General features: G+C 45.9%; 1 protein-coding gene across 1 annotated transcript in view; it reads right to left on the reverse strand.

Moving 5' to 3' along the window:
- Window positions 1–23,500, reverse strand: part of atrn (attractin) — a 148,801-nt gene that overhangs the window by 77,805 nt on the left and 47,496 nt on the right. The window contains exons 7-18 of the mRNA XM_088639309.1: window positions 23,031–23,121; window positions 20,144–20,387; window positions 16,705–16,888; window positions 14,359–14,513; window positions 10,554–10,638; window positions 10,117–10,337; window positions 6,799–6,920; window positions 5,011–5,149; window positions 4,589–4,770; window positions 1,861–2,080; window positions 1,265–1,450; window positions 154–375 (exon numbers count right to left, since the gene is read on the reverse strand). Of these exons, the coding sequence (XP_088495435.1) occupies window positions 154–375; window positions 1,265–1,450; window positions 1,861–2,080; window positions 4,589–4,770; window positions 5,011–5,149; window positions 6,799–6,920; window positions 10,117–10,337; window positions 10,554–10,638; window positions 14,359–14,513; window positions 16,705–16,888; window positions 20,144–20,387; window positions 23,031–23,121 (2,051 nt within the window). The remainder of the gene's footprint in view (window positions 1–153; window positions 376–1,264; window positions 1,451–1,860; window positions 2,081–4,588; window positions 4,771–5,010; window positions 5,150–6,798; window positions 6,921–10,116; window positions 10,338–10,553; window positions 10,639–14,358; window positions 14,514–16,704; window positions 16,889–20,143; window positions 20,388–23,030; window positions 23,122–23,500) is intronic.

Genomic DNA, 23,500 nt, shown 5'->3' on the forward strand with positions numbered 1-23,500 from the left:
GACCAATCTACAACATTCAGAGCACAATCACTGTAAGTGGCAAGTGGCAATGCACTGTTCTGGTCCTCTGGACCTCCAAGCCAAGGACCAGTCTTGGAACTCTAGTCAGTGCAGTGACAGCCATGCATCAGGCCCTGCAGGGGATGTCCTTACCTGGGCAGTGAATAAAGGACCAGTTGTACTTGTTCTCTGAGGGGCACATGGTGACGTTGAGGGCAGGCTCCTGGTAGGAGGCAGAGCTGGGGGGCTGGAACGGCCCCCTGTAGGAACCCTCGATGCACTGGCCCTTGCCCGTGTTACTGGGATCTGTGCACCAGCCACAGCCCGGCTGGTCCAGGCACTGCCCACAGGTCCGGTAACCAGAACAGTTCTCAGCTGCAACAGGAGAGTTACAGCGTTAGCACACAGGGCACAACACGCACTCCCAACAGGCCACACTCTTACCAAGACACTACCAGCTCAGAAGCAGGAAATGAAATCTTCAGACATTAGGGGTCCCTCAAGGACCCCTGCACAAAAGAGTACACAGGTCCCTTTAATACTTCTGCTCCAAGACCCGGTAAAGAGGCAGAGCTAAAGGTTGAATGTGGTGTGAAACAATATCAAACAAGCTGCAGCTCATAACATATGTCACTGTATTACACACAGAGGAGAGACTGTAGCTCAGGAGGCTGTGTGAAGGGGCAGAGTTCAGAAACTGGTACATGGCGGGAGGGAAAGAGTTGGAACCACACTGTTACCGCACCGTGACAGCGTGTTCTAAACCACCATACCGTATAACTCACAGTTCTTTTTTGTTTCACACTAGATTTGTTTTGATTTTGATCATTCTGAATGAAACAAGAAAGAAACTCTGACAATCGCGCAGTCCCAAAGAGGAATTCTGGAGTGGATGCACATCTACAGGCCGTATCACTGATGGAATGACAGCAGCACTCGTGCACGAAGCTCCTCCCGATATGCTCTGGCATCCCAACTCAAGTCGGTCTTCACACTGTACAAAACCACATCATTCTGCCAGAGAAGGACAGGGGGATGCAAAAACTGTCCCTTTACAGCGTGGACAGTTAAAAACGGTTTATAGCTCAATGCAAATACTGTGGTAGATTTATAAAAAGCACCTGACATCCGAACTTCTCGTTTTTTTTATGTTTGTTGAATATTCAGGATACTGCAAAGGAGAGGCATTAGAGGTGGGGTGTAACGGCGGTGTCCTGCTCTGTGTGTAAGTAAAAGGAGGCCAGTGTGCTGCTGGCTGTCTTACGGGGACAGCTGTTCATGGTGTACCACTCCATGCACTGGCCGAAGGGGAAGGAGGCCACGTAGGCATTGGAGTCCACGCACTGCTTCATGTTGCTGCACCACATGCACTCCGAGCTGCTGCTGGTGCACTCCGTGCAGGCAGAGCGCAGGGCGCAGGGTGTGCGGCACTGCTTGGCGCTGTGGTTCGCTGGCAGGGGAGACAGAAAACACAGATCTAGCTCATTAGACACGCTGTGCAAGAAAGCAGCACAGACGTTCATCTTCATGATGGCTGGCTGGGGCACAGGATGGCACACTGTTCCTGAACCACTGCCCTGCCGCTAACTGTTTCATTTTAACTTCCTCGCTCATCTGCAGTGCGTTTGAAGCGCTGGCATGTTCTAGAACTGACTGCTCGCTGAACGCAGGAATTTGCCAACATGAACCACCAGACATAAAAAGATTAAATGCTTTTTGAGGACTTGAAAACAAAAAAGAAAAGTAGGCTTGGATTGGAAACAACAAGCCTCCATCCAAGTGAAACAGTTTGCAATTTTCCATTTCCTCCCAGAAGCATGACCGAGGCCGGACGAGACGAGGATGCAGGGCCTGCCTCACCTGGGCGCTCACACAGGCTGCCGTTGACGGAGTTAACGCAAGTGGCCGCCTTCAGGCCGCTGGGCGAGGGTTCGGCCAGGTACCCACAGAACCCGGCGTCGCTGGGCTCCCCTGGCAGCCACTGCAGGGACGTGTTGGTGAAGGGGGACATGTCCTCCCAACACCAGTACGAAATGTTGATCTTGCGCAGACCCACCCAGGGCGTCACAGTCGCCTTGTACTGCAGAGACACAGGCACAGGGGACAACCCCTCAGTCTTCAGCACACACACAGCCCCCAGCTCCTTCAAACAAGAACAGCCACAATAACGAGGGACGATTCATCGCACACAAATCTTGTGCAGATCCCCAGACAATACTGCTTTCCTAACTCCTAGACCACTACTGCCAGTGTGAAAGGCATTCATGGCCATGGACAGAATATACCCCTCTGTATTAATTCTTAACTTTATCTGCTCTACAATTCTCTCAGGACTCCTGACATCTCTGTACTGGAATGGTACCACAAAGTTGCAATCTCCAAAAACCTCTGCCTTCGCCATTACCTTTTCCTTCACATAGTTTCTTAGCTCAACATCAAAACTGGATAGGAGGAAGGGGTCTGGAGATGTGCCTCAAAGCTGTGCAGGTCAAAGTAACTAGTGTCTCATTAGTGGATGTCACAGTGTCTACTCCCATACATCTCTGCCTGCCACTCCATTGCTGGAAATGTCTTGTTGACAAAACTTTCCTCTTCTTGGTGTGTCAAATCACCTCAAAAGCAAAACAATCTCAGCTGCCTCTGCTCTGACTGGGCGCCAGCTCGCTGGCCCTGGAGAGACGTGCTGACAGGTTTTCAATCCACTTGAAAGCCAGCTGCTGGCTTGAAGGAACTGCCTGAGCAATCACAGGCTCCGCCAACCTGTTAGCTGGACCTGTTTTGATAACCTCATCCCACATTGTTTCATTGCTGTAAACCATGTTTCAATGAGCTATTCAGAAGTGTCAATCTCCAAATCCCTCTCAGTTGTTTCAGCCAAAGCTTGGCCAAACTATTTTTTTCATATCAACAGTTCTACCGCAACATACTCTTCCACAAATCAAAAATGTAACAACTTCATCTAGTCTTTATATTTTATTCTGAACCTCCCAAGTGAAAGTCGGGAATTCATGCAACTATTTTACACTGTAGAGTGAAACGTACAACCGCAATTAATGCTGATTTGAAGAAAGACAAGTATCTGGCAACCACATTTACTGGCACTGCCTGTTCCTGATCAAAGCAACATTTTAATTCATGAAACATCCCTAAGATAATAAAAGAAACCCACAGTCCAACTCTGATTCCAAGAAGAACTGTGTAAAAGAAGTCCAGTTACCATATCAGTCAGTCAGGACCCAACAGCACTAGGTACACTTACCAGCCAGGACTCTGTGCGGTATTACAGGTGAACAGCTCCCCACTGCTCAACAAAAGACTGGACTCCAGTACGTCCTCAAGAGATGTAGCAATTTAATAAGAATTTTCAAGCCGGCCATTATTTTATCTCCTCCATTCCCAGATCACATTTCCATGAAAAAATCCTCACTTGCTCACTGTGCGCGAGTCCCGGAACAGAATGCAGACCCTGGTGCTTACTGTAGTGTAGACAATCAGGAACTGAGTGGGACTGATAGGGGATGGATTCAACAACAACAATTTCTCTCTTCATTTCTGAGGAAATGAATTGAGAATGCAAGACTGTGCACTCCTAAGCTCTGGTTAATACTAGATGGAGCTACTACAAAAAAAGTGCAGTAATTGCATCATACACCTGCTCCTCACACAAAAATGTGTTTAAAAATGTTTTTAAAAAAATGAAAAATGCTAATTTTATCCTTATAATAATTTTTAACAAGTGTTCCCCGATATTAAGTAATTCTATTAAAAAGATAATATAGAAATTAAATCTTCTCTGTGGGCAATACAGGTGAAATACAGGGCTCAATATTTGGCAAGATTTTTCTTCTAAAGCAATTCTCTCAGTATTTATCTTTCCCTTTTTAGAAATTGTCCAACAGATATCACTTCATACAAACACAATTTGATGCAGACTATCACAGCATTTTGTGGTCTCAGTTCTGAGCTTCAAATTGAAGAAAAAGCCTTTGAGTAATGAAATCTGGATTAATAGACATCAACCACTTTAAAAGAAATTTAGTGACCACATGGAGAAGAGGTTTTCAAAGCATCCTGGTATAAAGGGAAGGCACCACCGATAATCCCAAAGCCTTGCTCTTAGTAGGCGGGCACCAAATACCATACTTACTGCTATTTATCTATTTATTTTCCATCTTTTAAGGAATACATAATTTTTCCCATTATTTTTTTAATATCCACAATAAACAATACAAAGGTTCTCTTTTAAAGCCACCTGATACCTAACTAAAAAAAAAGGAATTTTAGGGGAACAATCTTTTTGTTTCTCTGGTGTAGGGTAACACGATAGCAAGAAACTGTAATGAACTAAAAAGCTGTAAATCTGAAGGCTGAAGTGAAGGTAAAATAAAAACAGATGCACTACCAACACAGTCTATCCCTGGCATGAATACACCTCTTCACTCAGTCCACAAGAAGAGATGGATCCTGTTAAAAGCAGAAAATTTAATTTCTGAGGAATCTGAAGGGGCTCGCAGTGTGGTTCAGACATTAACCCATGACAACCCTGACCTTACGCCCTTTCTTCAACAACCCCAGCCCTAACACGTACCAGCACATGCATGATCTGCAGCTCCTTCAGCACAAACTCCACCTTCTTCTGCGTCGTGAGTGACGCCAGCACGGCGTTGTAGCTCCGGCACTGCAGCTTGGCGTTGTCGTAGCTGTCCTTGGTTGTGGTGAACTTCAGGCACGAGTTGCCAACCAAGTGCCAGTTCTCCCCGCAGATATTTTCTAAAACACGAAAGAGAATCCCCAATCTAAATCTCAAAATCTACAGGACCTTACGGCGTACACTAAGAGCACAGATTTGGGGAATAAGAGCAGAAAAAAATTGAAAAATCCTGACACAGCAGGAGGGTGTTAGAGTCAGGACTGAGACCTAGCACTGAGGGATCTGGACTCGTAGCTGCAGGATTGTGCACGGGTCTTCACTCTAATAGTTAATGAAGCAAGAGCAGAGGTGGAGCTCACCGGGCAGGGCGATGCACTCCTGGTTGCGCGGCTCCCATTGGCAGTTGTGGTCCATGGCGCAGCTCTTGCAGCTGGTCTTCTTGTTGCAGACGAACTCAGGGTTGTCCTTCGGGCACATCTCGTATTCTGCGATGGCACCCTGGAGAGGAATGCAGCAGAAAGAGTTCAGCCTGCAGACAGGCCGAAACAAACCCGCACACACAGACAAAGGGAAAGGAATTAAACTCCTAGTTATAAGGCTTTGCAAGATTTGGCAATGTTCTTTGAGATGTTAGCCAAGAGAAGCTTTGGGTTAAAGCCCCTGGCCTAGGGGCAGCGAAAAGGCTGGAGGAGGCCCTGCAGAGAGAGGCGTGGAGCAGGGGGTAGCTGCACAGTGTGGGCAGGAGGAGTTGAGCAGGGGGCAGCTGCACAGGGGGAGAGGGGCAGGAGGAGTTGAGCAGGGGGAAGCTGCACAGGGGGAGAGGGGCTGCAGGAGGGCCTGCAGAGAGAGGAGCAGAAGGAAGAGAGAGGGGCTCTCTGGTTATTCCAGCTCCCCAGGAAGTGATGTCAAAGGAGAAAGAGTTTACACGTGCCTTCCTGAATGTTCATTATGAAAAATGCATCATGAGCCCCTGGCACAAACCTAGGAGCAACCATTATTTTAGCTCTCTACACAAGCCCGACTGGCTGCTGAAAATCGAAGGATTCACATCCTCCCAGCAATTTAATCTTTACACTGAAGATTACAAGGGGACCTGATATAAACATTCAAAATCCTCAACACCAAGGATACCAAGAAAAAACAACATCCATGAGCATTTAAAAAAACAAGAACAAAGCATTCAAAGCGGTCACAGTAAATTCCTTGGATTATTTTTTTTAAAAAGGCTAGATGAGATCCTTGGATCAATTAGCTACTAACTATCAGGGCTCTGTGGCACAGGTAGCTCTGTGGCTAAGGATCTGAGCCTGTGGCTGGAAGTTTGCTGGTTCAAATCCCGTGGTGGGCAGAGGAATCCTACTCCGTTGGGCCCTTAACCCCAACTGCTCCAGGGACGCGGTAGAAATGGCTGACCCTGCACTCTGACCCCAAGCTTCTCTCCCAGTCTGTGTCTCATGGAGAGCAAGCTGGGGTATACGTATAGACAATTTCTTAATGCAACAAATTGTATATGGCCAATAAAGTGATCTTATCAAATGGCCTGGATGGCCTCCTTTGTGTTATCATGTTGTTGTGGAGGAAAGGAGTGAACTGAGCTACAGCGTTTCCAGCACCCTCTGGGACAACGACAAAGACTGGCACAGCACTTTGCATTCTAGGAAGGAATTTACAGAGACATGTCTGTGGGTGTGTATTTCAAATCACTCGTGTTACTTTACAATAAAGAGCATACGCACAAGCAGAGTATTGTGACCTTACAATAAACTGTGAATTTTTTAAAAAGAAATGCTTTACAGCACACACTGTCAACCAAGTACTGGACAAAATCATATTTCTCTAAAATGCCTACAGTTATTTACAGCAAGCACTGTGTCAAAAGCCAATCCCTTTATTATGCATTAATTATGCGTGACACTGTGTTACAAAGGGGCTTATATATGATAGCAAAGCATGACTAGAGGTCATAAGACTTGGAAACGACTTCCTCAGCTGGGACTGCAGTCTTTGCTAGTGCTCAAGACTCACAATAATGCAAAACCAGGCTCATATACCCTTCCCAAAAGCTCCTACGGACTGATATTGTCATTTCACTCTTTGTCAAGTCCGCTCTCCCGGAGAATCCCTGCTTGTGAAAGCACAAGACTCACCGAGGCCGCAGTGCAGTTGTTGCTCATGGAGATGCACTGGTCTGCGCACCACTGGCAGCCGTTGGTGTTGGCTGTGCAGCTATAGCAGTCTGTGTACTGGTCACACTTCTCTTTGTCAGCATCTGGGCAACACAGGACAGAAGGAGAAACACTAACTCAGTAGCAAAGCAGAATTACAAGTCAAAACAGTTTTATAGTTTTATGATCTCTTCATTCCATTCCAAAGTAGATTAGTATCTGCTGTTTTGTGGAGAGAAAAGGCCTGGTCAATGAAATTTCCAGGATTCTGTCATTAAAAATATAAACAGCAGACTCTATATAAAAACATGTTTCAGCCACTTGTAAAACAAGAGGAGGCCATTGGACCAATTTAGCTGTTTGATCTGTGATAGATGGGCAGCACAGTTGTGCAATGGTTAGTGTTGCTGCCTCACAGCACTAGGGCCCTGGGTTCAATTCCTGGGGTGCAGTCTCATGGAATCTCTCCTAACAAGCATCCTCCCCAGTTCATATGGGAGCTCTGGTACAGTATGTGTAAATTCTTCTATGTATTCTACATAAATATTTTTTTGTCATTTTCACTGCAGCTTCTACAATGTTTGATACCACAAAATAGAAGATTAGTAAACTTTACTGTTTCCAAATGCTAACTATAGCTAAATCGAGACCACCAATACACATTCGAAAGAGCAATGACCCTAGTGCAGATCAATGCGATACTCCACAGATTACACCATCCCAATATGACTGGTCACTCCTTATCTGTTTGCCATTCACAAAAGAGTTCTTAAACCAAAATGCAAGTATTACAGTGCCTTGCAAAAGTATTCGGCCCCCTTGAACTTTTCAACCTTTTGCCACATTTCAGGCTTCAAACATAAAGATATAAATTTTTTATTTTATGTGAAGAATCACCAACAAGTGGGACACAATTGTGAAGTGGAACGAAATCTATTGGATTTTTGAAACTTTTTTAACTAATAAAAAAATGAAAAGTGGGGCGTGCAAAATTATTCGGCCCCTTTACTTTCAGTGCAGCAAACTCACTCCAGAAGTTCAGCGAGGATCTCTGAATGATCCAATGTTGTCCTAAATGACTGATGGTGATAAATAGAATCCACCTGTGTGTAATCAAGTCTCTGTATAAATGCACCTGCTCTGTGATAGTCTCAAGGTTCTGTTGAAAGCGCAGAGAGCATCATGAAGACCAAGGAACACACCAGGCAGGTCCGTAATACTGTTGTGGAGAAGTTTAAAGCCGGATTTGGATACAAAAAGATTTCCCAAGCTTCAAACATCCCAAGGAGCACTGTGCAAGCCATCATCTTGAAATGGAAGGAGTATCAGACCACTGCAAATCTACCAAGACCTGGCCGTCCCTCTAAACTTTCAGCTCAGACAAGGAGAAGACTGATCAGAGATGCAGCCAAGAGGCCCATGATCACTCTGGATGAACTGCAGAGAACTACAGCTGAGGTGGGAGAGTCTGTCCATAGGACAACAATCAGTCTTACACTGCACAAATCTGGCCTTTATGGAAGAGTGGCAAGAAGAAAGCCATTTCTCAAAGATATCCATAAAAAGTCTTGTCTAAAGTTTGCCACAAGCCACCTGGGAGACACCCCAAACATGTGGAAGAAGGTGCTCTGGTCAGATGAAACCAAATTCGAACTTTTTGGCCACAATGCAAAACGATATGTTTGGCGTAAAAGCAACACAGCTCATCACCCTCAACACACCATCCCCACTGTCAAACATGGTGGTGGCAGCATCATGGTTTGGGCCTGCTTTTCTTCAGCAGGGACAGGGAAGATGGTTAAAATTGAGGGGAAGATGGATGCAGCCAAATACAGGACCATTCTGGATGAAAACCTGTTGGAGTCTGCAAAAGACCTGAAACTGGGACGGAGATTTATCTTCCAACAAGACAATGATCCCAAACATACAGCAAAATCTACAAAGGAATGGTTCACAAATAAACGTATCCAGGTGTTTGAATGGCCAAGTCAAAGTCCAGACCTGAATCCAATCGAGAATCTGTGGAAAGAGCTGAAAACTGCTGTTCACAAACGCTCTCCATCCAACCTCACTGAGCTCGAGCTGTTTTGCAAGGAAGAATGGGCAAGAATTTCAGTCTCTCGATGTGCAAAACTGATAGAGACATACCCCAAGCGACTTGCAGCTGTAATCGCAGCAAAAGGTGGCTCTACAAAGTATTAACGCAAGGGGGCCGAATAATTTTGCACGCCCCACTTTTCATTTTTTTATTAGTTAAAAAAGTTTCAAAAATCCAATAGATTTCGTTCCGCTTCACAATTGTGTCCCACTTGTTGGCGATTCTTCACATAAAATAAAAAAATTATATCTTTATGTTTGAAGCCTGAAATGTGGCAAAAGGTTGAAAAGTTCAAGGGGGCCGAATACTTTCGCAAGGCACTGTATGTACGATTCCTACCACCTGCAACCTGAGAGTCTGTTATAGGGAGCATTATTAAAAGACTTCCAAAATTCTAAATAACTATTTGCTTGTTTAAAGCCCTCTAACAAATTAGTTAAACTACATGTATGTTTTCTAAACTTTACCCACTAAGACAGGATTTCCATATAGATGATCTTCAAGTTTCTTTCTAATGACTGTTTCCATAATGTTACAGGTGATAGAAGTCAAGCTTATTTATAATGACTTGGCTTCATATTGATAGCCTATTCATGGATGGGCACTACACAAGCTTCTTGCCAGTCAGCAAGTACCACTCCACATTGACAGATTTCAGAAAGAGTTTTACTAGTGGTCTTTAGATCCCCTCACTTGCCCGTACAACTAGTAGGATAGCACCAGGCCTGGAGATGCATCTTAGAGTTTCCAGTACCAGCAACAAACCTCTGCCTCTTTTGCACTAAAACACTAATACAGAAGTTTGTCTTGCCCCAGCCTGAGACATGCTGCATCCTTCTTTCTTGATGAAAACTTAATTGAAGTATACATTTGATACATCACCCATTTTTCTTATAAAGAAAAATGTATAAAAGTATAACATATCCACTATTTTATCTCTGAAACACTTGATCATTGTTTTTACTCTGTGTTGAAATACTGAAAAAAAACTCTTATTACTTATTTCAGCCTCCACTTTCTTCTCTGCCTCTCTCTCTGGCTTTCCGATACACATTTAAACCTGTTTTTGCAGCTTGTTCTGAAGTTTCCTGGCAGAAACAAACCCACAGAGTTTCGCCGGAGCGGGACTCAGAATTCGCCCTACGCCTGATAGCACGCTTGAGAGCCAGCCGGGTGTCAGACGGAGCCCTGCTGGGACTCACAGGCTTTGGCGGGACAGCTGGCCTGGATTCGGCGCTCCTCCGGCTCGCTGGCGGCCTCCCAGGGCAGGCAGGCCTGAGTGCTGCTGTTCCACAGACACCGGATCCCCGGCCCGGCCGAGCGGCAGGCCCGGTCGCTGGAGAAAGCCGAGCAGCTGGCAGGCGTGAACATCAGAACGTCGCTCAGCAGCAGGCTGTTGAAGCCTCCGAACACGTACATGGTGCTGCAGGGAGGGAGGAAGGGAGTCGCCTCTTATCACACATTCGGTATGCAGGGCAGCCCAGCTCCTTCATTCTCACCTCACCGCTGAGAGCAAAAACGTAGCACGACCGATTAGGAGGTTCAATGGCACTTCTCTGGGCCCTTTGCTACACTGAGTTGATGTCCCCCAAGTCTGTGATGGAGGGCCCCACTGCGTTGCGCTGGGCTGCAGCCCTACCTGCTGCTGTAGACGGCCGAGTGTCCGAAACGGTTAACGTCATGGTGCAGGTCCGGTCGGGGCAGCACGGACCACTCGTCACAGGCTGGGAGGAGAAAAACAGGGCAGGCGTAAGCCGGGCAGCCCACACAGGGAGGGGTCATTCTTTAAGCCGAGTGAGAGGACTGCAGCAACAGGTGTTTCTCACACAAGGCCGGCAGCACGGATGCCAGCAGGCACCAGCATGTGATCATCGCCAGCAGGAGAAAGAGCCATACTTTTAGATAGATAAGACTTTATCGATCCCAAAGGGAAATTGAATTTTACACTTCTTGTTTCAAACATTTCACAGCAAGAAATGGTAAGGATGGCTGATTAAAGGTTTTCCCCCCTAGTTTCTTCATTCTTCTTTTAAGAAGAACATAATGTCTATCGACATGATAGGCAAAACCCAACACCCTGATGGATATGCAGATATACCAGCTGATGTATGGTACAGTGACACCCTCGGTGTCTACTCGGCACAAATCACAACCACAAAATCCAAGACAGTTCTTCTGCATTAGAAACTTCCCTGTGTGCAAGGTAGAGCCCTGTCTCACCTGTCACATGCCATTTTCCACCTGTGCTTCACTCAACAGTGTGCTGTACAGCACTCAGAACTCAGCAAGCAGTGTCAACAACATTCACTGCATGCAAATGACAGAGCCTGCGGTCTTTCCAAACACTGATGAAAACTAACTCAGCAAGGGAAAGACAAAAACATCCATCAGTTTCATGCAAGGGTCCTGAGAGATCAGTCTGAGAGGACTACCATGGGAGTCTAGAGAGGAGGCAGCCTGTGAATCCAGCAGCAGAAGCAGGGGAGGAAGGCAAGAGCCGGAAGGAGTTATGTGATAAAGACTCTGATCCCAGAGAGACCTTAGGCAGACCTGAACTTGGTGGGATAACATCTTCACACCCTGGTAAACAAGAGGTGAGTCAGCCAAGCCGAGGCCACAAGACACAGAGCTCCTCGTTAGTATAGTGGTGAGTATTCCCGCCTGTCACACAGGAGACTGGGGTTCGATTCTCCGAAGGGGAGATATGTAGCTTTTATGGGCAGAGCAGTGGCTCTGTGGTTAAGGATCTGCGCCTGTGGCTGGAAGGTTTGCCAGTTCAAATCCCGCGGCCGGCAGAGGAATCCTACTCCATTGGGCCCCTGAGCAAGGCCCTTCACCCCAACTGCTCCAGGGGCGCCGTATAAATGGCTGACCCTGCACTCTGACCCCCAGCTTCTCTCCCTGTCTGTGTGTCTCATGGAGAGCAAGCTGGGGGATGCAAAAAGACAAATTCCTAATTCAAGAAATCGTACGTGGCCAATAAAGTGATTTTATCTTGCATACTGACAGGACTCCGGTCACACTTTGGTGAGGAGAAGCACACTGCCAGAGGAGGAGGCTGAACAGCCCACGAGTCCTCCCCAGTCACTGTCACAGGCGCTGGGGGACATTCTGGGCTCGGGGGATCATTAGAGGGCAGCAGCTCCAGCCTGGACTGGGGCTCCGATTCTGCAATCAGGTTTCTCTTAAAAAGGACTCCGGGGTCTCAGGCTTTGAAGTCCAAGCTGCTCGTTTCTCCGAATCTCTCTAACAGACGTTTAGAATTGCTTGAAATAAGCAGTGTTCAGAGTTATTATTCTCATCATCCACCCCAGTTATGAATACTGGGAAAGCAGAGGAACCGAGGCATCGCCCAGTCACCGTATTAAACACGGCAAACAGCTGCTTCAACAGCTTCCACCCTTCACAGGACGAGGGCTGGACTTGACCTTCACATTCAGGTAAAGTTTTTAGAAAAATAAAACTTTTCATTTAAGTTGTGAAAGAATGCCCAAGATGTTTTTTCAACATAAAGCTCCTCTTTGTCTATAAACGGAAACAGGTGTTACTCTGCTGGTAACGTGCAAGTGACCGGCTTCGAACAGCAGGCTTCCCTGTGATCTGTGTTCCAACTCTGCCCTCTGCTGGCAGCAACTGGGAAGGGCATTCAGGTCTGGCTCCTGTCAGGTCATTGCAATGTCAGAGAATTAATTACCCTGTAATTCTCTTGCTTAATAGAGCTGAAACTATTATAGACTACCAATTAGCCCCCCAGCCAGCTCAGATTTTTAGAGTAATTAGAGAACAATTTAATCAGTTTTATTGCAGAGCCCAAAGAACAGGAGTGAACTGCAGAGCCACTTTTAAATCTGTGCTTTTCACACCCTAAACAGACGGAGTGCAATAAGGAAATGCTCTCCAGCAAATTACAATCGTCTGTTGAAATAGCTCGGGCAGTTTGTCTCGCAGTAGACCGTGATCCCAATCAGAAAACGTCCATTGATGATGGCTGAAAAAATGAACACTAAAAGATTTATTTTTTTAACAAAAATATTTTAAATACTGCCACTACCCTTTGTGTAAAACAGTGACTCCTGGTTCTCAGGATTAAATGCACTTCCACAGTTTCCACTTGTGCCCTCTGGCTCGTGTTTCACCGGTTGTAAAATCTTTGGGGTTATATTTTGAGAATTTATTAAGTAAGAAATAAAGGTTTGGCTATATTTCTACGCGATGCGGAAAGGGGGTGTGTTTTCTGCATGTCTTGGCTCATGGCCACGAACCCCAGGAACGCACAGAGCGGAGACTGACGAGATGCAGGCAGACCCCTCTGACCCGCCCACCTTCCACCCATGCGTCACAGGAAACAGCCCGTGCTGGAGGCTCAGTGCTGATTCGAGCAGAGGCACATCTCTCTCCAACAGCACCATAAGCCTGCAAACACCACAGAGAGCACAGTGTCGCTGAGAGAGCACTAACCCCAATTGCGTGCAGCAATTGGGGGAATGAAGATGATCAGGCAAGTGCCCAAGTCTCTCAAAAGCTTAAGATGCATAGGGAGCAACATTCTGGCTACTACTGCCTGCGCTCTGTGGGTCTACTGAAAGAAATGCAGTCTGGTGTACTGACTGGCAGCGAGACCAAGAGTAAAAGATTTAATGAAAACAATGAGAAAAGGCTATTTTATAAAATCCTAACCAGATCAAACACAAACACTAGAAATTGTGTCATTGTTATCTTTCAAAAGGAAATTGTGAAAAACACCATCTGCACATCAAATCTGATTGACAGCCAGTAACTGCCGGTATTCATAATATTCAATTAATCAATCAACTGGGCTGACGAACAGCAAGAATGGAAGGTGACCCCTCCACTGGCCAGTCCACACCCCACACAGTCTGCCCACTGTGGGGCACAGCACCCACATCAACCACAAATACAGCTGTTCTCAGATCTATCTGTGTAAATCACAGCCTGCCCACTCTGGAAGTTGTACCACCACGCAAACAGCTACAAAGACTACATGAGCGCTGATGGAAAGAGGGCCTGTCCCATGGACAAGTTTCTTATTTTCACATACCCAAAACTCAGAGGAAAGGAAATTCCAGCAAAGTTCCAGACTAAAGCACTATTACCCCCCATTTCTTCATTTAACTCATTAGAACATGTGCAATGTTTTTCTTATTGTTTGTAATAGAATAATGTGCAATGTTTTTTTCTTCTTTTTTTTGTTTGCATTCTATTTAAATGTACAGGAGTGCTATGTGTCCATAAAAATTTCCCTCAGGGGACAATAAAATCTTATCACAACATCTTTACTACCACTTGGAAGGACAAGTGCCCTTTCAATAAACTTTGAAGAGATATCAAGAAGAGCCCAGTATCAGCATAGTCTAAAAAGCATGTTGTGTGAAGATATCACCCGCGTGTCTCTGGGAAAACCCACGGTCTGCAGGCAGACTCACCGAGGTCGTAGGCCATGAAGTCGGAGGAGAAGCACTTGGCGCCATGGCTCATGGAAGTGTCGTTGTGAGTGTTTCCGCCGAACACCAGCATGGCGCCACTCACGATGACCGCCGTGTGCAGGTAGCGGAAAAAGCCACTGTCCTTCAGGATGGTCCTGGAACGACAACACCGCCATATCTTCACCACTGCTGCAGGTACAAGGGGCAGGAGGCGGCTGGGGAACGCCATGTCAAGACACAGGAAACTCCTGCGTGCTTCTTCCGCCTAAAGGAGCTTCTCCTTTGAAGCTGAGCTCAAGACATTCCAGTGACATGGCTTTCAACAGGCAGGTCTAACCGTCGTCTCCCAATAACCTGCTGTTAAATTTGCAAATGCTCTTGAGAGCCAGTCTGGAGATTATCCTCCTCCTGCTGAAACGAGTGAGAGCTTCAGGTCCTGGGAACAACACTGTCATTGTAATAGTGCCCCACCAGGAAGAGGAAACATCCCACACCTGCACCTGACGACCACACAATGGGACAGTGTCATTCTGGCTCTGCCAGAGGACTCTGCACTCTTCCACACACTCTCAGCTCAAGGGCAGAGAGAGAAATCCTATACTTGCAAGATTCAGTGAACGAATCGCAATGCAGGCTTGCTTGAACTCTAATATAACGACACTGAGACATGCACGAGATGAACACATTTCTGCATTAGCAACTGGGGTAAAATGCTGAGCAGAATGAGCTTGTATGATAGCAGCTCTGTGTTAATCATCCAAGCAGGCTGATCCTGTGAGGTGATGACCACTTCAGTCACAGTCAGCAGAATACAGCCTGTGTGCCTGGAAATGGGGAAAGGCACCAATGTAATATTAAGACAGAAGTACTCTAGCATCCAGCTAATCATACAGCAGCATAGACACACATGACAGATCAAAGTCACCAAAATGCACCAGCAGTGAAAGTGGACAGGGATAGACAGTGCCGTTGTCTGATGCTGGACAACTCCACAGGTAACTCAATCAACAGCATGATACAGAAAATGCAACCTGGTATTACTGCATGTAAATGCTGAGACATGATCATTTTAGTTTATGATGTTAAGACGACTTGTGCCTGAAGTTCAAAAACCACATGAAGCTACTATCAAATATTACCAAGTTAAAACTAAAACCTAACTTCAGCTTTGCTTCAGAGATACATAAATTACCAAAAAACATGGTTTAATCCCTTCTTGCATTCAGTTGAGAAAAAACAAAGTATCTACTCCATTCAGTATTAAAGGAAGCAATTAAGCTTTTGTCACACTACAGGACTCGACAACTTCTAGTTGGAGAGCGTGACAAATTTAACGACTGCAGTTGCTGAATCTCGCTGCCTTTTCTGTCCTAGAGCGTGTCAAACTATATGACTGGCTTCATCATTCTGCTCTCCTCTCCACTGAGAGCTGGTGTGCGGGGAGTGTACTGGTGCACTGTCTGCCATCGCATCATCCAGGTGGGGCTGCACACTGGTGGTGGTGGAGGGGGTCCCCATTACCTGTAAAGCACTTTGAGTGGAGTGTCCAGAAAAGCACTATATAAGTGTAAGCAATTATTATTATTATTATTATTACATGCCACATAATAATGGCAATCCCTGACTTTAGGAGGTGAGATAACTCGTCTTTACTGGTTGCTGTAGCTGGTAGCAGTCAAGCTCCGTGCACAAGCAGTGCTCTATACAGGGGGATGGATGCGAGCCCAAACAACCACTAATTACAAACAGTAGGTGGGTGGGAATGTTATGCATCAGACTGGTCCAGATCCTTTATTAAACTGTGAACTTTTACCCCAAAGGCAAGTGCTAAAGAGCAATCAGAGTCCTGTCTCAATGACTTCAGGGCTCTTGGCTCATTGGCATTATAAATTGATTCCTGGTATATTAATCAATCGCCAAGCTGGGAGCAGTGCTCAAACGACAAGAAACAGCTCACTAAAGATAATATCGCAAAGGTTATTAGATTAAAATGTCCTCAATGAAGGCTGTTTAAACAAAAGAGCCAACGGTATAAACATGAAGTCCTGCCCCTCTCTGCAGGCTTCTCTCTCTTCAAAAACTCCCAATAGGGAAGAGGTGACCCTGCAGATCAGGGGCACAGCAGGCACTACACTCGCAGCACGCAGAGATCTCAACCAGAAGACAAGTCTGTTCTAAAAAGGAGGTGTTCATGAAGGACACCAGAGATGTGACACTACTCCTTGTAGCCTGCCTTTAACACAATTGGCGCCATGCCGTACAACCAGCTAGGCAGCTGTGCTTCACTAAGGAGCAGAGCAGAGACGCGACAGCCCCCTGCAGAGTCCCAGAGCCGGGCCTACTCACCACATGCTGGTGTCCACCTCGTACTTGTACAAGTCGTCCGCGAGCCCATACTTGTTGGCGCTGAAGGCCTTGTAGCCACCGTGGATGTAGATGGCTCTGGTCTTGGGGTCGTAGACACTGCTGTGGCCATACCCCCCCTGCACAAGGGCCCCACTGGTTTTCACAATCCTCCAGGTGTTGGTAGCTGAAGAAGACAGAAGGCAAAACGTTTCTCATCTAAAACATGGGCTTTCACCATGGAGACAGAACAGCGGACAATGGCAGACTGTTGTGCAATGTGACTTCAGGAAGATCTGAGTTATACATAATATACACACTGGTGTCCTACAGATCAAGTAGCAGCCTTCGCAAAAAGCTCTGGTCACAGGGCATTTTCTACCATGATTACTGGATCTGTCAGTGCTGTTCCACAAGCTGCAAGATACTAGGCCCACAATGTCCAAGCAGGTTGCTGGATTCTGAACCAGTGAGCCATGTGGAAACCGATACCCTTCTTTGGCAAGAAATGGCTGGATGAGATCCTGGGATCAGTTATCTATTAACTACCAAATGGGCTGGAATGAGCTCCTCTCTTTCTTACATTCTTCAGATGTTGTTGATGTCACACTGCGAATTTCCACAATTAGTTGCAAGGGTGAGTTGAATGTGATTATAGGGGGATCAATTACAGTTAAGCCATTGTACTTTGCTTGTTAACATTTAATAACGAGCAGCCATTCCAGATTGTGATTTAAAACTTAAAAAAAAATGGATTAAAGTGACTATGCTGTCCTTTTTAGTAAAATTCCCCTTCAGCAATGCCACTGATAACAGTCTGTGAGGTCTAGGAAACACTCACCTACAAGTCAGTTTTGTGGCTGCTTTGCCTTTACTTTGGAAAGGCACTAGGTGGCAGTCATATACCGTACCAACCACTTTCCATTAAAACAAACAATTAAGATCAGCAAAACAATTTTAATTGTGAGTTTCATATTCTGCTGAGTGTTTCAGATACTTCACTACTACTTGAAAGCTTGTGAGAGCTTCCCATGCACAGATTTGGGGTACAAAAAGAGGCTCTCTACTCCTTTGGTTAAACTGAGAAGTCTGCAAACTTCAAGGCCCTCATTCACAGACTCTCGGGACCTGAGCTGTACATCCTGCTCTGTTCTGTCCTGTGACTGACACTGCAGCAATTGAGGGATCACAATAAGCCCAATACCATAACCGATGGGTACTACAGCTTCCTGAGTAAGTGCAGAGCTGCAATACAAATTCATGGTCTATGTGAGAAGGAGAAATGTCTGGTAGTTCTAAACATCAGGACTGAAGTGAAAGATGCAAAGACACATGCCATATAAGCGCTCTTAAGCCGTGCAGAAGGCCGATTACACATTTAGAGCACAAAATGAGCTTGCATTTGGAAAATTTCACAACATTTTGACATGGCAGTGGTATGTACTGTATAAACCAGGGAAACGCCGATGAATATTCCCAGAGTTTCCGTCTGAAGGCTTCTGTTCTCATAAAGCAGGTGCTGTGGCAGCTAGAAGTCATGGATTAAATCAGTTCAAGAGGCCTGATTAGCTGGTGTTTATTTCCACACTCAGCAGCTAAAAGAATGAGCACACAGACCAATGTACAGGGACTCCCACATGCTGTGTGGGCTTAAAGAACACGACTATGTAATGCTGGTTCAGATCAGGCCAGGCAGGCTTATAACCAACCAATGTACCAGCAAACACCTTTTAAACCCTTATTTGTAATGCTAAACTTCATGTATATGCACGTCTTTTTTGCTATATACACATACAGTACATAGAAATGAAATGTTTTTGGTCCTTCTCCTAAAGCCTATAGGCATTAAGCAAAATGCGTCCAAAAGGAACGATTATAGCTTTCATCAATACACTGTGATTCCTGTAGCACTCATCTAAACATTTTAACCAGGTACACAACAGAGCTCAAGGAGAAAGGTGAAGAACACCAGGAGGCTATAATAATAATTAATAAAAATTCCTTACACTTATATAGCGCATTTCTGTACACTCCACTCAAAGCACTTTACAGGTAATGGAGACTCCCCTCCACCAGTGTGTAGCCCCACCTGGATGTTGCTTGTAGGATAAGTTTATTGTCCCACGGCACATTTCACGTTCCCGTTGTTATTATTTGTTATGTTCGTAATGTACTGTGTACATCGTGTGATGTTGTCTGCTGTACTGTATGTCCCGAGAGATCAGCGCGAATAAGAATTTAAAAAGCAATAAACTCCTCTCCTCTACTAAACTGCAATAAAATATTACCACCCTTCTAATAGTTCTGAAAATCCAATAAAGTCCTGTGTAATACGTCAAGGAAAGGAATGCTTGAAGACGGGTGCCAGAGCACCGTCACACAAGCATGAAGACTGGTCCCAAACAGCAAATCACTGTAAAACTCATCTCTGCCTGGAAATGTACTGGTTTATTAAACTGGACGTTCATTCAACCTCAACATCATATATGCACAAAACCAAAAGAAATAAATCCATAAACCCATTATATATAAATGGTTATTAAGAAAAGGGGTTGTGTTATGATGATTAGTTATTTTGCTGAAGCATCTCACAAGGCTGTCAGCTCTGTGACTCTTGTAGATCTGTAGTCTCAGTTTTAGATAATCTAGACTCTGATATAGCTAGTAAAATAACTTTCCTGATACATGCCGAGAAGTAGCAAAATATTCAAAATATTTCGATTTTAGAGTTCTACAGTAGGCAAATACCTGTCTGGTTATGCACAATGTAGACAAGTGTAGAGGATTACACATAAGTAGGAAAAGCAAACTTTAAACACAAAATGGGAAACACTGATGGAAGAAGTTACATAATCTAGGTGTTTATGTTCATACATCACGTACGTCCTCTGGGCAATGTGGGAAGTCCAAAAAGTCCAATAAAAAGTTAGTTAAAAGCACAGACTTTATATAAGAAGATTGTTTAAACTGCCCTATGCACTGGTAAGACAGGTTTTTAGAGCCCCATTACCTGTAAAGCGCTTTGAGTGGAGTGTCCAGAAGAGCGCTATGTAAGTGTAAGCAATTATTATTTATTATTATTAGAGTGGAGTGCTCTGCACAATTATGGTTACATAAAAAAATTTACTGCTGCTCTAGAATCAGTCTAGAGAAGAGCACCCAGGACTTAAGGCAATGTCCTTAAGTGTGAGCTTCTCCAGACTCAAAGACACACACATTAGAGGGCACAAGCGTACAAGGAAGTGTTTAAAACCGAGGAGGCGCTTCGTCACTCAACGGCCGTATGGAACAATCTGCCCAGCCACGGGTTCAAGCCAGGCCACTGACTACCTGTGGAGCAAGGTGGAGGAATGGGCTTCTCTCGTTTGTCACCTGTAATGCTCCCACCAGGCTTTGCCCATGGGACAGAAGCACATCATGCATGCAAGCTGATCTCCCTTACCGATGCTGTACTCCTGCACCTTGCTGATGTAGCCGTACAGCGGGCAGTGTCCGAAGATGACCAGCATCACTGCCTGGTCCTGCGCCAGCTGCACCACATGGGCAGAGTGCCCCACCACAGCGTACTGCTCCTTGGCTCGGGGGCTCAGCAGCACCCAGGACTGGTTCCGCACGTGGAACACCCACAGCTGGTTGGTGATGTTCCCTGTGGAGTCGATCTTCCCGCCATACATGTAGATCTTATTCTGCACAGGGGACAGAACCACAGAGAGGCCATCAACACCAGAGCACACCTAGGCCAAGCACACACGAGCCACACCTCTCTCCTGGGGTGCTGAGGTCACTGCTGTTGAAGTAAAGAGACCCCAAGAGGGTCAGCGGCTCTGAGTTGCCAAGGGGACTGCAGTCGATTAGTTAACAAGCAGGGTCTGCAAAGCAATTAAAATAAGTAATGGGATCCATCATCTTACATGGGTAAAATTAAACAGCACATGCAGGAAATGACACAGTTGAACAGTAAAGTGAAAAGGTAGTTAATGTTATACATCTTTTACTTAATGCAAGACAAAGTAGAACAAATTCTCCTTTACCAACGCCTCTGCAGCAGGGTGTGTAACAAGAGCGAAAGGGGCAAAGAACCACAACAGAAGCGTCACGCCCTGGATCTGAAACCCCAGCCCTCTAGTCCTGAGTCAGAGCCTTGACAAACAGGGGTGTCTCTGCCACCTCTGGCAGCATTATCTCATTATCTCAGACCAAACCCTGAGAAATCTCTCGACTGCAGTAAAAGAAATGGACCTTTCGCCATGATCCAGGCTCCTCCCTGCTCCGCAGAAATATATCTGTGAGGGTTTCACTCTTTGGTTTCTAATTTATTCCTTGCCAGCTAAAGCTACAGTAAACAGCACTAGCACTGGCAGACACTGGAAAACCAACACTAACCCACATCCTAACTGACCTCGGTCACTCAGTGTTTCAGTGCCTGGAGAGACTGAGTGACACACCTCAACACAGTGAACAAGAACAGCTACACACAACAAGAGAAGTGGATCTTTAAAATAATCAGCCAAATCAGAATCCTTAACGTGACAGTGAGAAAAGAACACTTCCAACGCTGTCTATAGAATTGAGTCCTGTTCTTCTCACCTGGGCCTTTAGCTAGAATACAGACAAGCAGGTGGACACGCAGTACTCCAGACATCCCTTGATCGTGTCAGCACATCCCAAAGTTCCCTCTAACTGAAGGCACAGAGAGAATCTCTTTAACTAGGAGGAACTTCAAGATCCATGTGCTCTTCTCTTTTTGGAAATATGTTTCTGCTGGGACCAAAGATCAACTAAAAAAATCTTGCATGCTTCCAGCTCTAACATGCACAATTACACTGAACTATATTGCTTTGAATTATATATTTAACGTAACACCTTTCAGGATACACCATCATTGCAATTTGCCAGTCCGAGGAAGAGAGTTTGCGTGGATTGTGATATTGGACCAAAACACAAAGCCTTCTGTTCCCCACCCTGCTGTCCAACATGAGGAGCAAGACCAGGAGCAGCCTTAAAGGCTCAGAACCACAACTCTGTAAAACCTTGAGGACCCGCTGGGCAAACAGGTGCACAGCCTCCAGTGGGCTGGAGGAGGCCGACATTAGCAGCATCGCCACCACTGTCTCTCATAAACTTGGATGCACCGGCAACGGCATCCTTCCGAGCGGCAGTCCTGCACTTCCCAGGAACACCAGCCAGAGGACACAGGTGAAAACTAAACTTTACGCAAAGGGATGTGGGAGTCTGGAACAAGCTACCAGCCATGTTGTTGAAGCAGATACCCTGACTTGACCCTGACCAGTTCACTTCTAACTCCCAAACGAGCAGGACGGGCGGAACGGCTCCCGCAGTCTCCCAGTGAGAAAGCACAGCAGGCCCCTGGGGACAGAAACAGCAGTCTAAAAATGACAGAGTCAACATTTAGAAGCACCACATCAATACCAACTGGGAGGACACTGCATATGGGACCATGTGGCAGAAGACCATCCAAAAGAGACCTTTGCCAGGTAGACGATGATGAGATCTTTGCCAGGTAGAGGATGATGAGCGATTAAATGCCAAGGAGGATCATCACACGGGCCGGGTGCACGCTGCAGCAAGGCCTACAGATCCCCGCCTTCTCCCCAACCTGACCCACAAGCAGGACCCGTCTCCCCTTGGAGGTCCATCGTACTCAAACCCGAGTGACCACCAATGATGACATCATCTCAAAGCACTGTCATATGCGCTAATTCAACTAACTGAAGCAAAGTACAACCTACAAAAAAAAAAGTCTAAAACTTCATGTTTTGTTCACATACGATACTGTTGAAATATCAGTTCAGGCTAATATTTTCAAAGAATAACCAGTCTTTCATGACTTTAAATCTGTAGGATCCAAGGGAGTTCTACTATCGTGGTTTTGTAACCCAGAGGCAGTTTTCTCTACACATACCAACACATCTCCACTACCATACATTTAATTATCTGTAAAAATATCAAATCATTTCACTTTCCCATCTCCAGAGGGAGCCAAAACACTCTGTATTCAGCTGTGTTATTAAATCTTTTCTGCAGGACACTTTCCCTTGCCAACACTGCGCACCGCTGGTACTTATTTACATTTTATCGATTGTTCTATCTATGTTTGTCTTCTGTGCTAGACTGGTATAAAGCCTCTCAGCCAGGTCATCATTATACAGGAGACATAATTCAGGATAAAGGAAGAAATGGTAATCATCATCATAAGCAGCAGCAGTTATGACTCCTATAAAAATGGCACAAAAGCATAACAGTAACACCCTTGTTGTCGTGTCCAGGAAGCTGCCCGGTACCCCAGAGGAAGCCAGGGCGGTCAGTACCTTGAACAAGGCCAAGGAATGGCCGTATCTCCCCGTGACGGAGTTCACCGTCTGGTTCAGGGGCAGCCACTCCTGAGAGCTCAGGTTGTACCTGTCGGGAGAGAGGAGCAGCTGTTAGTGGGCCCAGCCCCAGCGCAGCACAGCGGGACCCTCAGTGCTATTCCACTGCATGGGCCTGTTAACCTGCTCGCGCGCCGTTTGGATTCTCCTGCAAGCAAGCCCGCGCACACGACAGTACGGAGAGCCCCAAGGCCCGTCCCGGCCACCGGAGACCAGTGACCAGTGACTCCAGCAGTCTGGCTGCCTCGATGTAAGCAGGACAGGGGCAAGCACAGATGCAGATTCTTTTTGTCAGCTGATTCTTCCCTTTTTGTGGTGAAACAGAAGGTCACCAGCAGGTTCTACCTGCGTAAACTCAGATCCACACATCACTTTAAACGCAACTAAGTGACTGCTCTCTGTATTGCATG

This window comes from Lepisosteus platostomus, chromosome 1 (genome assembly GCF_059453375.1).
Source record: "Lepisosteus platostomus isolate fLepPlt1 chromosome 1, fLepPlt1.hap1, whole genome shotgun sequence".
NCBI lineage: Eukaryota > Metazoa > Chordata > Actinopteri > Semionotiformes > Lepisosteidae > Lepisosteus > Lepisosteus platostomus.